We start from the raw sequence: 17418 nt of genomic DNA on the forward strand, positions 1-17418 counted from the left end.
AACATTAAAACTTAACTATGTTTCCAATGATATGGAACCAAATATGTGTTTTATGGTATAAAGAATGATGTAAGTGCATCCCTTTTGGAGCTACCTGTGGTCAAAAAAGCACTTTTTCTAAATGACACGAGTAATTTTGCTAAATATGACATATATTGCCAACAACACTACACTACAGCATAATACACTATATAATACTATACAACACTACACTACAGTATAATATACTATATAATACTATACAACACTACACTACAGCATAATACACTATATAATACTATACAACACTACACTACAGCATAATACACTGTATAATACTGTACAACACTACACTACAGCATAATACACTATATAATACTGTACAACACTACACTACAGCATAATACACTATATAATACTATACAACACTACAGTACAGTATAATACACTATATAATACTATACAACACTACACTACAGCATAATACACTGTATAATACTATACAACACTACACTACAGCATAATACACTATATAATACTGTACAACACTACACTACAGCATAATACACTATATAATACTATACAACACTACAGTACAGTATAATACACTATATAATACTATACAACACTACACTACAGCATAATACACTATATAATACTGTACAACACTACACTACAGCATAATACACTATATAATACTATACAACACTACACTACAGTATAATACACTATATAATACTATACAACACTACACTACAGCATAATACACTATATAATACTATACAACACTACACTACAGCATAATACACTGTATAATACTATACAACACTACACTACAGCATAATACACTATATAATACTATACAACACTACACTACAGTATAATACACTACATAATACTATACAACACTACACTACAGTATAATACACTGTATAATACTATACAACACTACACTACAGCATAATACACTGTATAATACTATACAACACTACACTACAGTATAATACACTGTATAATACTATACAACACTACACTACAGCATAATACACTATATAATACTATACGGGTTGTTTTACAATCAGGGGACAAAGTTTGTGTCACAGGGGTCCAAAATTCAAATTGATTCAGATTTCAGATTTGTTAGTTGTCTCTAATATTTATGTCCCAATATCTTGACCACATTTTAGGATGAAAATAATCATTTTAGATATGTTATTTTATATTGAAAAATTAGCTGTCTCGGAGAGGACTTTTTTTTGACACAATTGCATACTAATTTGATCAAAACAGGCTGAAAACTTACTGGCATTCAACATTAAAACTTAACTATGTTTCCAATGATATGGAACCAAATATGTGTTTTATGGTATAAAGAATGATGTAAGTGCATCCCTTTTGGAGCTACCTGTGGTCAAAAAAGCACTTTTTCTAAATGACATGAGTAATTTTGCTAAATATGACATATATTGCCAACAACACTACACTACAGCATAATACACTATATAATACTATACAACACTACACTACAGCATAATACACTATATAATACTATACAACACTACACTACAGCATAATACACTATATAATACTGTACAACACTACACTACAGCATAATACACTATATAATACTATACAACACTACACTACAGCATAATACACTATTCAATACTATACAACACTACACTACAGCATAATACACTACATGATACTATACAACACTACACTACAGTATAATACACTGTATAATACTATACAACACTACACTACAGTATAATACACTACATGATACTATACAACACTACACTACAGTATAATACACTACATGATACTATACAACACTACAGTACAGTATAATACACTGTATAATACTATACAACACTACACTACAGTATAATACACTACATGATACTATACAACACTACACTACAGTATAATACACTGTATAATACTATACAACACTACACTACAGTATAATACACTACATGATACTATACAACACTACACTACAGTATAATACACTACATGATACTATACAACACTACACTACAGTATAATACACTGTATAATACTATACAACACTACACTACAGCATAATACACTATATAATACTATACAACACTACACTACAGCATAATACACTATATAATACTATACAACACTACACTACAGCATAATACTCTATATAATACTATACAACACTACACTACAGTATAATACACTATATAATACTATACAACACTACACTACAGCATAATACACTATATAATACTATACGGGTTGTTTTACAATCAGGGGACAAAGTTTGTGTCACAGGGGTCCAAAATTCAAATTGATTCAGATTTCAGATTTGTTAGTTGTCTCTAATATTTATGTCCCAATATCTTGACCACATTTTAGGATGAAAATAATCATTTTAGATATGTTATTTTATATTGAAAAATTAGCTGTCTCGGAGAGGACTTTTTTTTGACACAATTGCATACTAATTTGATCAAAACAGTCTGAAAACTTACTGGCATTCAACATTAAAACTTAACTATGTTTCCAATGATATGGAACCAAATATGTGTTTTATGGTATAAAGAATGATGTAAGTGCATCCCTTTTGGAGCTACCTGTGGTCAAAAAAGCACTTTTTCTAAATGACATGAGTAATTTTGCTAAATATGACATATATTGCCAACAACACTACACTACAGCATAATACACTATATAATACTATACAACACTACACTACAGCATAATACACTATATAATACTATACAACACTACACTACAGCATAATACACTATATAATACTGTACAACACTACACTACAGCATAATACACTATATAATACTATACAACACTACACTACAGCATAATACACTATTCAATACTATACAACACTACACTACAGCATAATACACTACATGATACTATACAACACTACACTACAGTATAATACACTGTATAATACTATACAACACTACACTACAGTATAATACACTACATGATACTATACAACACTACACTACAGTATAATACACTACATGATACTATACAACACTACAGTACAGTATAATACACTGTATAATACTATACAACACTACACTACAGTATAATACACTACATGATACTATACAACACTACACTACAGTATAATACACTGTATAATACTATACAACACTACACTACAGCATAATACACTATATAATACTATACAACACTACACTACAGCATAATACACTATATAATACTATACAACACTACACTACAGCATAATACTCTATATAATACTATACAACACTACACTACAGTATAATACACTATATAATACTATACAACACTACACTACAGCATAATACACTATATAATACTATACAACACTACACTACAGCATAATACACTATATAATACTATACAACACTACACTACAGTATAATACACTATATAATACTATACAACACTACACTACAGCATAATACACTATATAATACTATACAACACTACACTACAGCATAATACACTATATAATACTATACGGGTTTTTTTACAATCAGGGGACAAAGTTTGTGTCACAGGGGTCCAAAATTCAAATTGATTCAGATTTCAGATTTGTTAGTTGTCTCTAATATTTATGTCCCAATATCTCGACCACATTTTAGGATGAAAATCATCATTTTAGATATGTTATTTTATATTGAAAAATTAGCTGTCTCGGAGAGGACTTTTTTTTGACACAATTGCATACTAATTTGATCAAAATAGTCTGAAAACTTACTGGCATTCAACATTAAAACTTAACTATGTTTCCAATGATATGGAACCAAATATGTGTTTTATGGTATAAAGAATGATGTAAGCGCATCCCTTTTGGAGCTACCTGTGGTCAAAAAAGCACTTTTTCTAAATGACGCGAGCAGTAATTTTGCTAAATATGACATATATTGCCATACATTCACCAAAAATAACGTTATCACCATTTTTTTTGTTTGCATGGTAAATAGCGCTATCACAGGGCTACAATAAACAACCGAGTGTATTTAGTCAAGCCTTTTGATATTGAAGATAATAAGAGTTAAATGGGATTGTTAGCTCGCGCACCCTGATTGTAAAGCAACCCATACGACAGCACGCACGCGCTCAATCAATGCTGCGCCGACAGCGCGCGCTCTCCGTCCGCTGCGCTCGAGCTCAGCGCAACCAATCAGGGCTGAATAAAGAGTTTATTCCTCGCCCTCGCCGGTGAAACCGCTGGCCTGATGTTCAGAGCAGCGCGGCCATTTCACTCGGGGTTCATACGGATACAGTTCCACTGTCTGGACTTTTGACAGAGTGACGCGCGTCTAAACAGCGCACTGACACCGAGCGCTCGAGACTAAAAATAGACCACGGCCCGCACACACACACACACACACACACACACACACAGATGAAAGTGTATATTTCTGACCTGCGCACTCAGACAGGTGAGCACACACACACACACAAACCGGCTCCAGTCCATCCTTTACAGCGCGTGCGGAACTTTACCGAGCTCACGCGCACCGCGAACTAAAACACGAGCTGACGTCAAAATGTCAAATCCGCTTCCATTTTCTAAACATTTCTAAACTCTGTTAAAATAAAAAAAAAGGGTCTGTTAAAACTTTGCTGTTAACGAACTGATGACCGACTCCATATTATCACAATAATTTCGCATTTCCGCGTTGGGACGGAACCACAAACCCACAGCGCAAACGGGGCTGAGTTTGAATGACAGCACTGGCAGCCAATCGTAGGCGTGGAGGGGCGGAGTTTGGAAGCAACTGGACGTCACTTTGAAACACGTGGAACAATAATAGGGTCGCATTGTGTTTACCTCAGGCTGCGCTTTTCAGAGCTGATCCCAGATCAGATACCCGGGCTCTATCAGAGAAATAAAAATCAACGATGGACAGTGGCGCTATGACCGAAAACATCATCAGATTTTCACACAAGTCCTAAAAGTCGATAAAGAGAACCCAGTAAAACAAATGAGACAAAAATATTATACTGAGTCATTTATTTATTGAGGAAAAGGATCCAATATTACATATCTGTGAGTGGCAAAAGTATGTGAACCTTTGCTTTCAGTATCTGGTGTGACCCCCTTGTGCAGCAATAACTGCAACTAAACATCGGCTTAGGTGAATTTTAGCCCGTTCCTCCGTACAGAACAGCTTCAACTCTGGGATGTTGGTGGGTTTTCTCACATGAACTGCTTGCTTCAGGTCCTTCCACAACATTTCAATTGGATTAAGGTCAGGACTTTGACTTGGCCATTCCAAAACATTCACTTTATTCTTCTTTAACCATTCTTTGGTAGAACGACTTGTGTGCTTCGGGTCGTTGTCTTGCTGCATGACCCACCTTCTCTTGAGATTCAGTTCATGGACAGATGTCCTGACATTTTCCTTTAGAATTCGCTGGTATAATTCACAATTCATTGTTCCATCAACGATGGCAAGCTGTCCTGGCCCAGATGCAGCAAAACAAGCCCAAACCATGATACTACCATCACCATGTTTCACAGATGGGATAAGGTTCTTATACTGGAATGCAGTGTTTTCCTTTCTCCAAACATAATGCTTCTCATTTAAACCAAAAAGTTCTATTTTGGTCTCATCCATCCACAAAACATTTTTCCAATAGCCTTCTGGCTTGTCCACGTGATCTTTAGCAAACTGCAGACGAGCAGCAATGTTCTTTTTGGAGAGCAGTGGCTTTCTCCTTGCAACCCTGCCATGCACACCATTGTTGTTCAGTGTTCTCCTGATGGTGGACTCATGAACATTAACATTAGCCAATGTGAGAGAGGCCTTCAGTTGCTTAGAAGTTATCCTGGGGTCCTTTGTGACCTCGCCGACTATTACATGCCTTGCTCTTGGAGTGATCTTTGTTGGTCGACCACTCCTGGGGAGGGTAACAATGGTCTTGAATTTCCTCCATTTCTACACAATCTGTCTGACTGTGGATTGATGGAGTCCAAACTCTTTAGAGATGGTTTTGTATCCTTTTCCAGCCTGATGAGCATCAACAACGCTTTTTCTGAGGTCCTCAGAAATCTCCTTTGTTTGTGCATGTGTTGTGCCAAACATGTGTTGTGAAGCTCAGACTTTGATAGATCCCTGTTCTTTAAATAAAACAGGGTGCCCACTCACACCTGATTGTTATCCCATTGATTGACTCTAATTTCACCTTCAAATTAACTGCTAATCCTAGAGGTTTACATACTTTTGCCACTCACAGATATGTAATATTGGATCATTTTTCTCAATAAATAAATGAGCAAGTATAATATTTTTGTCTCCTTTGTTTAACTGGGTTCTCTTTACTTTTAGGACTTGTGTGAAAATCTGATGATGTTTTAGGTCATATTCATGCAGAAATATAGAAAATTCTAAAGAGTTCACAAACTTTCAAGCACCACCGTAGTAGTTTGATGTGAAGTGAGTTACTGTTAACCCCCTGAAGATGATGCTTTTCCTATAACAGCATGTCCCTAAGTGTTTTATTTCTCTTACACCACACCAATTTGCAAAACATGACAGTTTCTCTTCCTTAATGACAGACTTGACAATTTTTAATCTGTTTATAGTTACAGTTAAAGTTGTGGCAAGTCCATGACTTATTATCCAGATGATAGCATCTGTAAACAGTTGTTCTCTCACCAGTCTTGATTTTTTTCCCTCTCCTGAAGCTCTTAAGACAACAAAAAGCAGCTTTTTGTGTCATGTTACCGAGAAATCACAAAGCGTAAACTCCTCTGTCCTGAAAACTTACAGTTTCAGCTTCACCTCTGACTGTTACAGAGCGTTGACACTGGAGACTCCTTCCTTCCAGACATGTTACACAAACAAGTTTCTCCTTCAGAAAACTCCACTGTAACAACGATTACACGTTTTTCTTTCCTAAATATCGACAATGTTTATTATTAGTCTTAGACTTATTTTTATTATTAGCCTTACGTATTATTAGTCTTAAACTTGTAAGTACGAGTCCTTGCGAAGGAGCTGTTACTGTCAAACAACCACAAAGTCCTGTCAGAGCTTTTATAATAGAAAATTAATCAGAATCCTGTGTGGTATAAAGCAAAATACACACTGTTATTCTATAATATGGAGGTTTCGTGAACTTGACTAACACTACAAATGTTTTGAAGTTAAAATAATTCACTGGTTGTGTAATCCTTTTAATCTTTAATATAATGATCATTTATGTAGTTTATTAAGACTTAATTAACCAGTAATTAATACATAATAATATTTTTTCTTATCTACCTCACTGGTGGACAAATACATTCATTAGCGTAACCACTGGGCAAGTAAAGGCTTCAGTGCGGTGCCCAGTCCTGTGTTTCATTTGCCAGGAAACCCAAAATGTGGCAGTTAATGTAATGTAATGTAATGTAAAGTAATGTAATAACATACAGTGAGCTATTTAGTCAGTTAAGTACATTAATGTAGGCTATATAACCCTTAACATCTGTATAAAGCCCTTTATAAAGTCTCATCTCATGATCTCTAGCCGCTTTATCCTGTTCTACAGGGTCGCAGGCAAGCTGGAGCCTATCCCAGCTGACTACGGGTGAAAGGCGGGGTACACCCTGGACAAGTCGCCAGGTCATCACAGGGCTGACACATAGACACAGACAACCATTCACACTCACATTCACACCTACGGTCAATTAATGGCCCTTTTCCACTACCCTTTTTCAGCTCACTTCAGCTCACTTCAGCCCGACACGGCTCACGTTTCGACTACCAAAAAACAGCACGACTCAGCTCGCTTCAGCCCTGCTTAGCCCCTAAAACTCGCACGGTTTTGGAGTGGGGCTGAAGCGAGCCAAACCGTGCCGAGTGAGGCTGGGGGCATGAGCACACACTCCCCTGTGCACTGATTGGTGAGGAGGAGTGTCCTCACATGCCCACACACGCCCCGCGAGCACGCTGGGATCTGTAAACACCGTAAACCCGGAAGAAGGAGAATTACGAATTACGAGAATTATGAAGCCTTATGCGCCTCGCCTCATCTATACGCTCTTGCCAGTATCTGTTGGCGTTGTCGGTGACAACAAGCCACAGCACCAAGACCAGCAACACTAACGACTCCATGTCCTCCATGTTTATTGTTTACTATTCGGGTCGTGAGACTACCGCTTAAAAGATCACTGATGTCACTGTTTGCGCTGCTTAATGACATCACGTAACATCCACCCACTTTCGCTAACTCCACCCAATGTGTCCACTCACTTCCAGCCAGCACGGTTCAGCGCGGTTGTAGTCGAAATGCAACTCCAACAGCCCCGCTCAGCCCGACTCAGCCCAACTCAGCACGGCACGGCTCAGCCCGACTCAGCCGCGTTGGTAGTGGAAAAGCGGCATTAGAGTCACCAGTTAACCTAACCTGCATGTCTTTGGACTGTGGGGGAAACCGGAGCACCCGGAGGAAACCCATGCGGACATGGGGAGAACATGCAAACTCCACACAGAAAGGCCCTCGCCGGCCACGGGGCTCGAACCCAGAACCTTCTTGCTGTGAGGCGACAGCGCTAACCACTACACCACCGTGCCGCCCCCTTTATAAAGTGAAAACACATATTTTCAGAAGTTTCACAAGTGAAAAATCTGCTTTAATTTTCTCCTGTTTTGAAACATCAGCCATTTTTTTCATCCAAATGCTACAAATGTAAAGAAAAAATTAGTTAAAGTGAAAACTTGACCTTTCCAAGATGGCGGACCCATTGACATTAGTAGCTATCTTTCTATGTTTATAAAGGACGAGCTCTCTGCCAGCCAATCACATATCGTTGATTATTTAATATTCATGAGGGTTTCTCTTTGATTGGCTACTCATGTATGAACCGGAACCGGGCGTTAGGATTCGGCAGCATGCAGGTACTGAATACTTGGGATTTCAACCAATCATCACAAGGAGGCGGGATTTGCGGCGAAAGTACCGGAAAAAGTTTCCAGAATGACCCGGATGTGTATACAAAGCCCAAATATTTTGCGCGAAAATCTGAACCGGGAAGAATTCCTGTGCTTTTGTGAACTGGTGAGAGAGCTGGGTGATTATTTTTCTGCAGCTCAGGATGGATGAATATGATGAAATGTACGGGATCGAGGATGATTTTGAAGAACAGTTTGCAGACGAACTGGAGGTGATGGCAGAAATGGACTGTAAGTGACTTTATTACTAGAGGAAAGAGGAATAAAAACAGGATTAAAGCCATTTAATAAAAAACAATTAGATGAAATAAAAAAGGGAACAAAACACCCAAACCATCAACATTCAGTAAACACCTCGGTGTCAAAGTCTGGCGTTTATATCAGGCTCAATCCCAAACTGCACTGTACAGTACTCACAAAGTGCACTACCTAGGGAAGGTCCATTCTTATTTTACACCCTAACTAGGGCGCCTGTGTAGGGAGCGGAGCTTCGAAGCGGTTCAGCCTGATGTGCTGAGTTTCCTGCACAGAAACCTGTCTCCTTACTGCAGTTATTTATCTATTTATTCTTTATTTAATGCAATAAAACAGTGCTGTTTTGCTTCTAGGTAACCTCATAGAAAAATGCCAAATATGGACAACTCCAGAATTATTGGCACCCTTTATTCATGTCTTATGTGTGAACAATAGTTCATAGATTTAAAAAAAAATATATAGATATAAAACTCTTCTTGGGGTGTCAATACTTTTGGAAAATAAGGGTCTTCCAAAAAATGTTGTCAGTTTATTTGAAGGATGCTGATTGGGGTGGAATAATAATAATAAGGAAAATGAATGAGCAAAATGACAAGTGTATAAAAAGCATATAAATATCTCATCTCATTATCTGTAGCCGCTTTATCCTGTTCTACAGGGTCGCAGGCAAGCTGGAGCCTATCCCAGCTGACTACGGGTGAAAGGCGGGGTACACCCTGGACAAGTCGCCAGGTCATCACAGGGCTGACACATAGACACAGACAACCATTCACACTCACATTCACACCTACGGTCAATTTAGAGTCACCAGTTAACCTAACCTGCATGTCTTTGGACTGTGGGGGAAACCGGAGCACCCGGAGGAAACCCACGCGGACACGGGGAGAACATGCAAACTCCACACAGAAAGGCCCTCGCCGGCCACGGGGCTCGAACCCAGGACCTTCTTGCTGTGAGACGACAGTGCTAACCATTACACCACCGTGCCGCCCCATATAAATATCTAAAATATAAAATGTATGGGGGCGGCACGGTGGTGTAGTGGTTAGCGCTGTCGCCTCACAGCAAGAAGGTCCTGGGTTCGAGCCCCGGGGCCGGCGAGGGCCTTTCTGTGTGGAGTTTGCATGTTCTCCCCGTGTCCGCGTGGGTTTCCTCCGGGTGCTCCGGTTTCCCCCACAGTCCAAAGACATGCAGGTTAGGTTAACTGGTGACTCTAAATTGACCGTAGGTGTGAGTGTGAATGGTTGTCTGTGTCTATGTGTCAGCCCTGTGATGACCTGGCGACTTGTCCAGGGTGTACCCCGCCTTTCGCCCGTAGTCAGCTGGGATAGGCTCCAGCTTGCCTGCGACCCTGTAGAAGGATAAAGCGGCTAGAGATAATGAGATGAGATGAGATAAAATGTATGGATGAGTTTTTGTCCAAAAAAGTAAATGATTTAAAACTAAAAAGAAAGAAAACTTAAAAAAAAAAATCTCCACAAAATATTACCATTTTACAATTTTAAACATTTGGTACAAATTTTAACATTTAATCACTGGCCTACCAAGTTTATAATTGTTCTAAAACTATTTGAAAGATCTCATAATCCCTGTGATATCTCACAAAAGTGTGTTTTATTACGATGTTGATGATGTGCGCTTGTATTGCCTGCCTCGGAGCTGATCACTTGGTTGTGAATAAATTTTCTCATCTTTGCTGAGGATTTTAGTCAACAAACTGCTTTAACAAAGAAGGTTAATTTAGTGCCGATGTTCTGCTGTGCTCACAGGCGAGTCTCCTCGTGACGTGAAGGTATCTGAGTTCAGAAACAAGAAACAGACGTTCGAGGAAGCTCTGATATCCGCCGACTCGACTTTAACCAAACCGAACACGGTTGAAGCTCCAGAGCGCGAGGAGGATGATTCGCTGAGTGAGTCATTTTTTCCCCCCTGATCTGTGTGTCTTATATCAGCATGTGATGATTAGTAACTCCTTTCTAAAAAGATCTGCAGGATGTATCACATGTTTATCAGTGAAGGTGTTTCTCACATTGTTGATTATTTTCCTCTAACGGCACCTCCTGAAGACGCTGAGTGTAAATCTCCTCTGTCCTGACGATGTCGGAAAACTCTGACACTGGAGACTCCTTCCTTAAATGTTACAGAAACGTCTCTCCACCTTTGGCAGTCATTGCACGAGTCCCTGTGAAGGAGCGGTTACTATAGAAACGATAACGGATCAGAACCAGCGCATTAACGTAAAGCTGGGAGGATCCTGAGGTGCTGGAGATGTGATACTGGATCATACGGTAATAGTAAACCGTTAAACACTATTTCTGTACAGCACCGAAAACGAAGAAGCGGAAACAGGACGTGGCCAAAAAGCTCCATTTCGAAGCGGCACATGATGAAGATGAAGATGAGGTCATGCCTTCCTTCTCACCTGAGGTGCATCAGAGGTAAGCGAGGACGAGGTAAAGAAATGTGACTCAGCAGCTTTAACGCGTCTGAGAACAGATATTTTAGTTTTATTGATGAAACTGTCACACAAAACCTAAACAAGGGTGATGTAGATAAACATGCATGGAATTATTGGCACCCTTCAGGACTGATGCTACTTAGAACAGTGAAATTGTGCCATTTTCTCTTTCTCTCTCTCTCTGTACAGGCCAGGATTTTCTCTCTCTCTCTCCCCCGATAGACCCGGATCCACCAGACCTGTCAGTGTGTTGGACATCAGCGGCCTGGAAGTGCTGCAGGAATCTCCGAAGAAAGCCACAGCGCCGCGCCACGCTCTGAAACGTCCACCAGCCAGCGGAGATTACATCACCGTCACCGACTGTATGGGCAACCGAGTATATCTCCGCAAGAACGACGACCAGGACCACCAGGTACACACACACACACACACACACACACACACACACACACACAAATACTGGAAACAAAATCACTAAAATATGTATATACAGTATTTAATAATCACAAAATACAACCCCGATTCCAAAAAAGTTGGGACAAAGTACAAATTGTAAATAAAAACGGAATGCAATGATGTGGAAGTTTCAAAATTCCATATTTTATTCAGAATAGAACATAGATGACATATCAAATGTTTAAACTGAGAAAATATATCATTTAAAGAGAAAAATGAGGTGATTTTAAATTTCATGACAACACCACATCTCAAAAAAGTTGGGACAAGGCCATGTTTCCCACTGTGAGACATCCCCTTTTCTCTTTACAACAGTCTGTAAACGTCTGGGCACTGAGGAGACAAGTTGCTCAAGTTTAGGGATAGGAATGTTAACCCATTCTTGTCTAATGTAGGATTCTAGTTGCTCAACTGTCTTAGGTCTTTTTTGTCGTATCTTCCGTTTTATGATGCGCCAAATGTTTTCTATGGGTGAAAGATCTGGACTGCAGGCTGGCCAGTTCAGTACCCGGACCCTTCTTCTACGCAGCCATGATGCTGTAATTGATGCAGTATGTGGTTTGGCATTGTCATGTTGGAAAATGCAAGGTCTTCCCTGAAAGAGACGTCGTCTGGATGGGAGCATATGTTGCTCTAGAACCTGGATATACCTTTCAGCATTGATGGTGTCTTTCCAGATGTGTAAACTGCCCATGCAGCCCCATACCATCAGAGATGCAGGCTTCTGAACGGAGCGCTGATAACAACTTGGGTCGTCCTTCTCTTTAGTCCGAATGACAAGGCGTCCCTGATTTCCATAAAGAACTTCAAATTTTGATTCGTCTGACCACAGAACAGTTTTCCACTTTGCCACAGTCCATTTTAAATGAGCCTTGGCCCAGAGAAGATGTCTGCGCTTCTGGATCGTGTTTAGATACGGCTTCTTCTTTGAACTATAGAGTTTTAGCTGGCAACGGCGGATGGCACGGTGACTTGTGTTCACAGATAATGTTCTCTGGAAATATTCCTGAGCCCATTTTGTGATTTCCAATACAGAAGCATGCCTGTATGTGATGCAGTGCCGTCTAAGGGCCCGAAGATCACGGGCACCCGGTATGGTTTTCCGGCCTTGACCCTTACGCACAGAGATTCTTCCAGATTCTCTGAATCTTTTGATGATATTATGCACTGTAGATGATGATATGTTCAAACTCTTTGCAATTTTACACTGTCGAACTCCTTTCTGATATTGCTCCACTATTTGTCGGTGCAGAATTAGGGGGATTGGTGATCCTCTTCCCATCTTTACTTCTGAGAGCCGCTGCCACTCCAAGATGCTCTTTTTATACCCAGTCATGTTAATGACCTATTGCCAATTGACCTAATGAGTTGCAATTTGGTCCTCCAGCTGTTCCTTTTTTGTACCTTTAACTTTTCCAGCCTCTTATTGCCCCTGTCCCAACTTTTTTGAGATGTGTTGCTGTCATGAAATTTCAAATGAGCCAATATTTGGCATGAAATTTCAAAATGTCTCACTTTCGACATTTGATGTTGTCTATGTTCTATTGTGAATACAATATCAGTTTTTGAGATTTGTAAATTATTGCATTCCGTTTTTATTTACTATTTGTACTTTGTCCCAACTTTTTTGGAATCGGGGTTGTAATATCATAATGATTTTAGCTTTTCGTCTTCTTTCATACCTGAAAATACACACACACACACACACACACACACCCTGACTTAGTTCAGGTGTAATCTTCTCTGAACTGAGCAAAAGTATTAATACATTCGGGTTCTTTGTATTCAGACACCGGATCCGAGATTTTTCCGAAATTCCCAGAATGCACTGGGGCTGCTGGCTGTTCCTATCGAGGTTCTCAAAGAGCAAGTGTCAGAAAGAGTAAGTGTGTGCATGCGCGCGCGCACACACACACACACACACACACTGGTCTGAATCCTGACATGTTGTTGTTCTGCAGCGTCATCGTCAGTTGCTGGAGGAATCCCACAGATTAACAGAACTCCTCAACACGTACGTTCATCATTTCTCATACAACAGATGTGTGTGTGAGAGAATGAGTGTGTTCAGTGGTATAGGTGTGTGTGTGTGTGTGTGTGTGTGTATTTTATTTATTTATTTAGTGGAATAGATAAGTGTGTGTCTCTGAGAGAGAGAATGGGTGTGTTCAGTGACGCAGGTGTGTGTGTATTTATTCAGTGGTATAGATGTGTGTGTGGCGTGAGAGAGAATGAATGTGTTCAGTGGTGTGTGTGTGTTCGTTCAGTGGTATAGAGGTGTGTGGTGTGAGTTAGAGAGAGAGAGAATGAATGTGTTCAGTGGTATAGAGGTGTGTGGTGTGAGTTAGAGAGAGAGAGAATGAACGTGTTCAGTGGTATAGAGGTGTGTGGTGTGAGTTAGAGAGAGAGAGAATGAATGTGTTCAGTGGTATAGAGGTGTGTGGTGTGAGGGAGAGAGAGAATGAATGTGTTCAGTGGTGTGTGTGTGTGTGTGTGTGTGTGTGTGTTCAGTGGTATAGAGGTGTGTGGTGTGGGAGAGAGAGAGAGAGAGAGAATGAATGTGTTCAGTGGTGTGTGTGTGTGTGTGTGTGTTCAGTGGTATAGAGGTGTGTGGTGTGAGAGAGAGAGAATGAATGAATGTGTTCAGTGGTGTGTGTGTGTGTTCAGTGGTATAGATGTGTGTGGTGTGGGAGAGAGAGAGAGAATGAATGAATGAATGTGTTCAGTGGTGTGTGTGTGTGTTCAGTGGTATAGATGTGTGTGGTGTGAGTTAGAGAGAGAGAGAGAGAGAGAGAGAGAGAGAGAGAATGAATGTGTTCAGTGGTGTGTGTGTGTGTGTGTGTTCAGTGGTATAGAGGTGTGTGGTGTGAGTGAGAGAGAGAGAGAGAGAGAGAGAGAATGAATGAATGTGTTCAGTGGTGTGTGTGTGTGTTCAGTGGTATAGAGGTGTGTGGTGTGAGAGAGAGAGAGAGAATGAATGAATGTGTTCAGTGGTGTGTGTGTGTGTTCAGTGGTATAGAGGTGTGTGGTGTGGGAGAGAGAGAATGAATGAATGTGTTCAGTGGTGTGTGTGTGTGTTCAGTGGTATAGAGGTGTGTGGTGTGAGAGAGAGAGAGAGAGAATGAATGTGTTCAGTGGTGTGTGTGTGTGTTCAGTGGTATAGATGTGTGTGGTGTGAGTTAGAGAGAGAGAGAATGAATGTGTTCAGTGGTGTGTGTGTGTGTTCAGTGGTATAGAGGTGTGTGGTGTGAGTGAGAGAGAGAGAGAGAGAGAATGAATGAATGTGTTCAGTGGTGTGTGTGTGTGTTCAGTGGTATAGAGGTGTGTGGTGTGAGAGAGAGAGAGAATGAATGAATGTGTTCAGTGGTGTGTGTGTGTGTTCAGTGGTATAGAGGTGTGTGGTGTGAGAGAGAGAGAGAATGAATGAATGTGTTCAGTGGTGTGTGTGTGTTCAGTGGTATAGATGTGTGTGGTGTGGGAGAGAGAGAATGAATGAATGTGTTCAGTGGTGTGTGTGTGTGTTCAGTGGTATAGATGTGTGTGGTGTGAGTTAGAGAGAGAGAGAATGAATGTGTTCAGTGGTGTGTGTGTGTGTTCAGTGGTATAGAGGTGTGTGGTGTGAGAGAGAGAGAGAATGAATGAATGTGTTCAGTGGTGTGTGTGTGTGTTCAGTGGTATAGAGGTGTGTGGTGTGAGTTAGAGAGAGAGAGAATGAATGTGTTCAGTGGTGTGTGTGTGTGTTCAGTGGTATAGATGTGTGTGGTGTGAGTTAGAGAGAGAGAGAATGAATGTGTTCAGTGGTGTGTGTGTGTGTTCAGTGGTATAGAGGTGTGTGGTGTGAGAGAGAGAGAGAATGAATGAATGTGTTCAGTGGTGTGTGTGTGTGTTCAGTGGTATAGAGGTGTGTGGTGTGAGAGAGAGAGAGAATGAATGAATGTGTTCAGTGGTGTGTGTGTGTGTTCAGTGGTATAGAGGTGTGTGGTGTGAGAGAGAGAGAGAATGAATGAATGTGTTCAGTGGTGTGTGTGTGTTCAGTGGTATAGATGTGTGTGGTGTGGGAGAGAGAGAATGAATGAATGTGTTCAGTGGTGTGTGTGTGTGTTCAGTGGTATAGATGTGTGTGGTGTGAGTTAGAGAGAGAGAGAATGAATGTGTTCAGTGGTGTGTGTGTGTGTTCAGTGGTATAGAGGTGTGTGGTGTGGGAGAGAGAGAATGAATGAATGTGTTCAGTGGTGTGTGTGTGTGTTCAGTGGTATAGAGGTGTGTGGTGTGAGAGAGAGAGAGAATGAATGAATGTGTTCAGTGGTGTGTGTGTGTGTTCAGTGGTATAGAGGTGTGTGGTGTGAGAGAGAGAGAGAATGAATGAATGTGTTCAGTGGTGTGTGTGTGTTCAGTGGTATAGATGTGTGTGGTGTGGGAGAGAGAGAATGAATGAATGTGTTCAGTGGTGTGTGTGTGTGTTCAGTGGTATAGATGTGTGTGGTGTGAGTTAGAGAGAGAGAGAATGAATGTGTTCAGTGGTGTGTGTGTGTGTTCAGTGGTATAGAGGTGTGTGGTGTGAGAGAGAGAGAGAATGAATGAATGTGTTCAGTGGTGTGTGTGTGTGTTCAGTGGTATAGAGGTGTGTGGTGTGAGTTAGAGAGAGAGAGAATGAATGTGTTCAGTGGTGTGTGTGTGTGTTCAGTGGTATAGATGTGTGTGGTGTGAGTTAGAGAGAGAGAGAATGAATGTGTTCAGTGGTGTGTGTGTGTGTTCAGTGGTATAGAGGTGTGTGGTGTGAGAGAGAGAGAGAATGAATGAATGTGTTCAGTGGTGTGTGTGTGTGTTCAGTGGTATAGAGGTGTGTGGTGTGAGAGAGAGAGAGAATGAATGAATGTGTTCAGTGGTGTGTGTGTGTGTTCAGTGGTATAGAGGTGTGTGGTGTGAGTTAGAGAGAGAGAGAATGAATGTGTTCAGTGGTGTGTGTGTGTGTTCAGTGGTATAGAGGTGTGTGGTGTGAGTGAGAGAGAGAGAGAGAGAGAATGAATGAATGTGTTCAGTGGTGTGTGTGTGTGTTCAGTGGTATAGAGGTGTGTGGTGTGAGAGAGAGAGAGAATGAATGAATGTGTTCAGTGGTGTGTGTGTGTGTTCAGTGGTATAGAGGTGTGTGGTGTGAGAGAGAGAGAGAATGAATGAATGTGTTCAGTGGTGTGTGTGTGTTCAGTGGTATAGATGTGTGTGGTGTGGGAGAGAGAGAATGAATGAATGTGTTCAGTGGTGTGTGTGTGTGTTCAGTGGTATAGATGTGTGTGGTGTGAGTTAGAGAGAGAGAGAATG

At 40.5% G+C, this 17418-nt stretch overlaps 2 protein-coding genes across 5 annotated transcripts in view; one reads left to right on the top strand and one right to left on the bottom strand.

Moving 5' to 3' along the window:
- The window catches only part of ern2 (endoplasmic reticulum to nucleus signaling 2), a 109447-nt gene extending 104759 nt beyond the window's left edge, over window positions 1-4688 (bottom strand). For 2 of the 3 annotated variants that reach the window (XM_060898564.1, XM_060898563.1), the window contains exon 1: window positions 4415-4688. In XM_060898564.1, coding sequence (XP_060754547.1) covers window positions 4415-4468 — 54 coding nt within the window. In that variant the 5' untranslated portion in view covers window positions 4469-4688. Of the gene's footprint in view, window positions 1-4065; window positions 4296-4414 lie in introns of those variants that run through there. The other variant, XM_060898565.1, reaches the window with a different exon arrangement.
- A 4289-nt stretch (window positions 4689-8977) lies between these two features.
- chtf18 (CTF18, chromosome transmission fidelity factor 18 homolog (S. cerevisiae)) overlaps window positions 8978-17418 on the top strand; it is a 40098-nt gene continuing 31657 nt past the window's right edge. The window contains exons 1-6 of one of the 2 annotated variants that reach the window (XM_060898566.1): window positions 8978-9164; window positions 10958-11098; window positions 11512-11626; window positions 11836-12058; window positions 13892-13984; window positions 14064-14116. In XM_060898566.1, coding sequence (XP_060754549.1) covers window positions 9077-9164; window positions 10958-11098; window positions 11512-11626; window positions 11836-12058; window positions 13892-13984; window positions 14064-14116 — 713 coding nt within the window. In that variant the 5' untranslated portion in view covers window positions 8978-9076. The remainder of the gene's footprint in view (window positions 9165-10957; window positions 11099-11511; window positions 11627-11835; window positions 12059-13891; window positions 13985-14063; window positions 14117-17418) is intronic. The other variant, XR_009650536.1, reaches the window with a different exon arrangement.

Source organism: Neoarius graeffei, chromosome 18, assembly GCF_027579695.1.
Source record: "Neoarius graeffei isolate fNeoGra1 chromosome 18, fNeoGra1.pri, whole genome shotgun sequence".
Taxonomy (NCBI): Eukaryota; Metazoa; Chordata; class Actinopteri; order Siluriformes; family Ariidae; genus Neoarius; species Neoarius graeffei.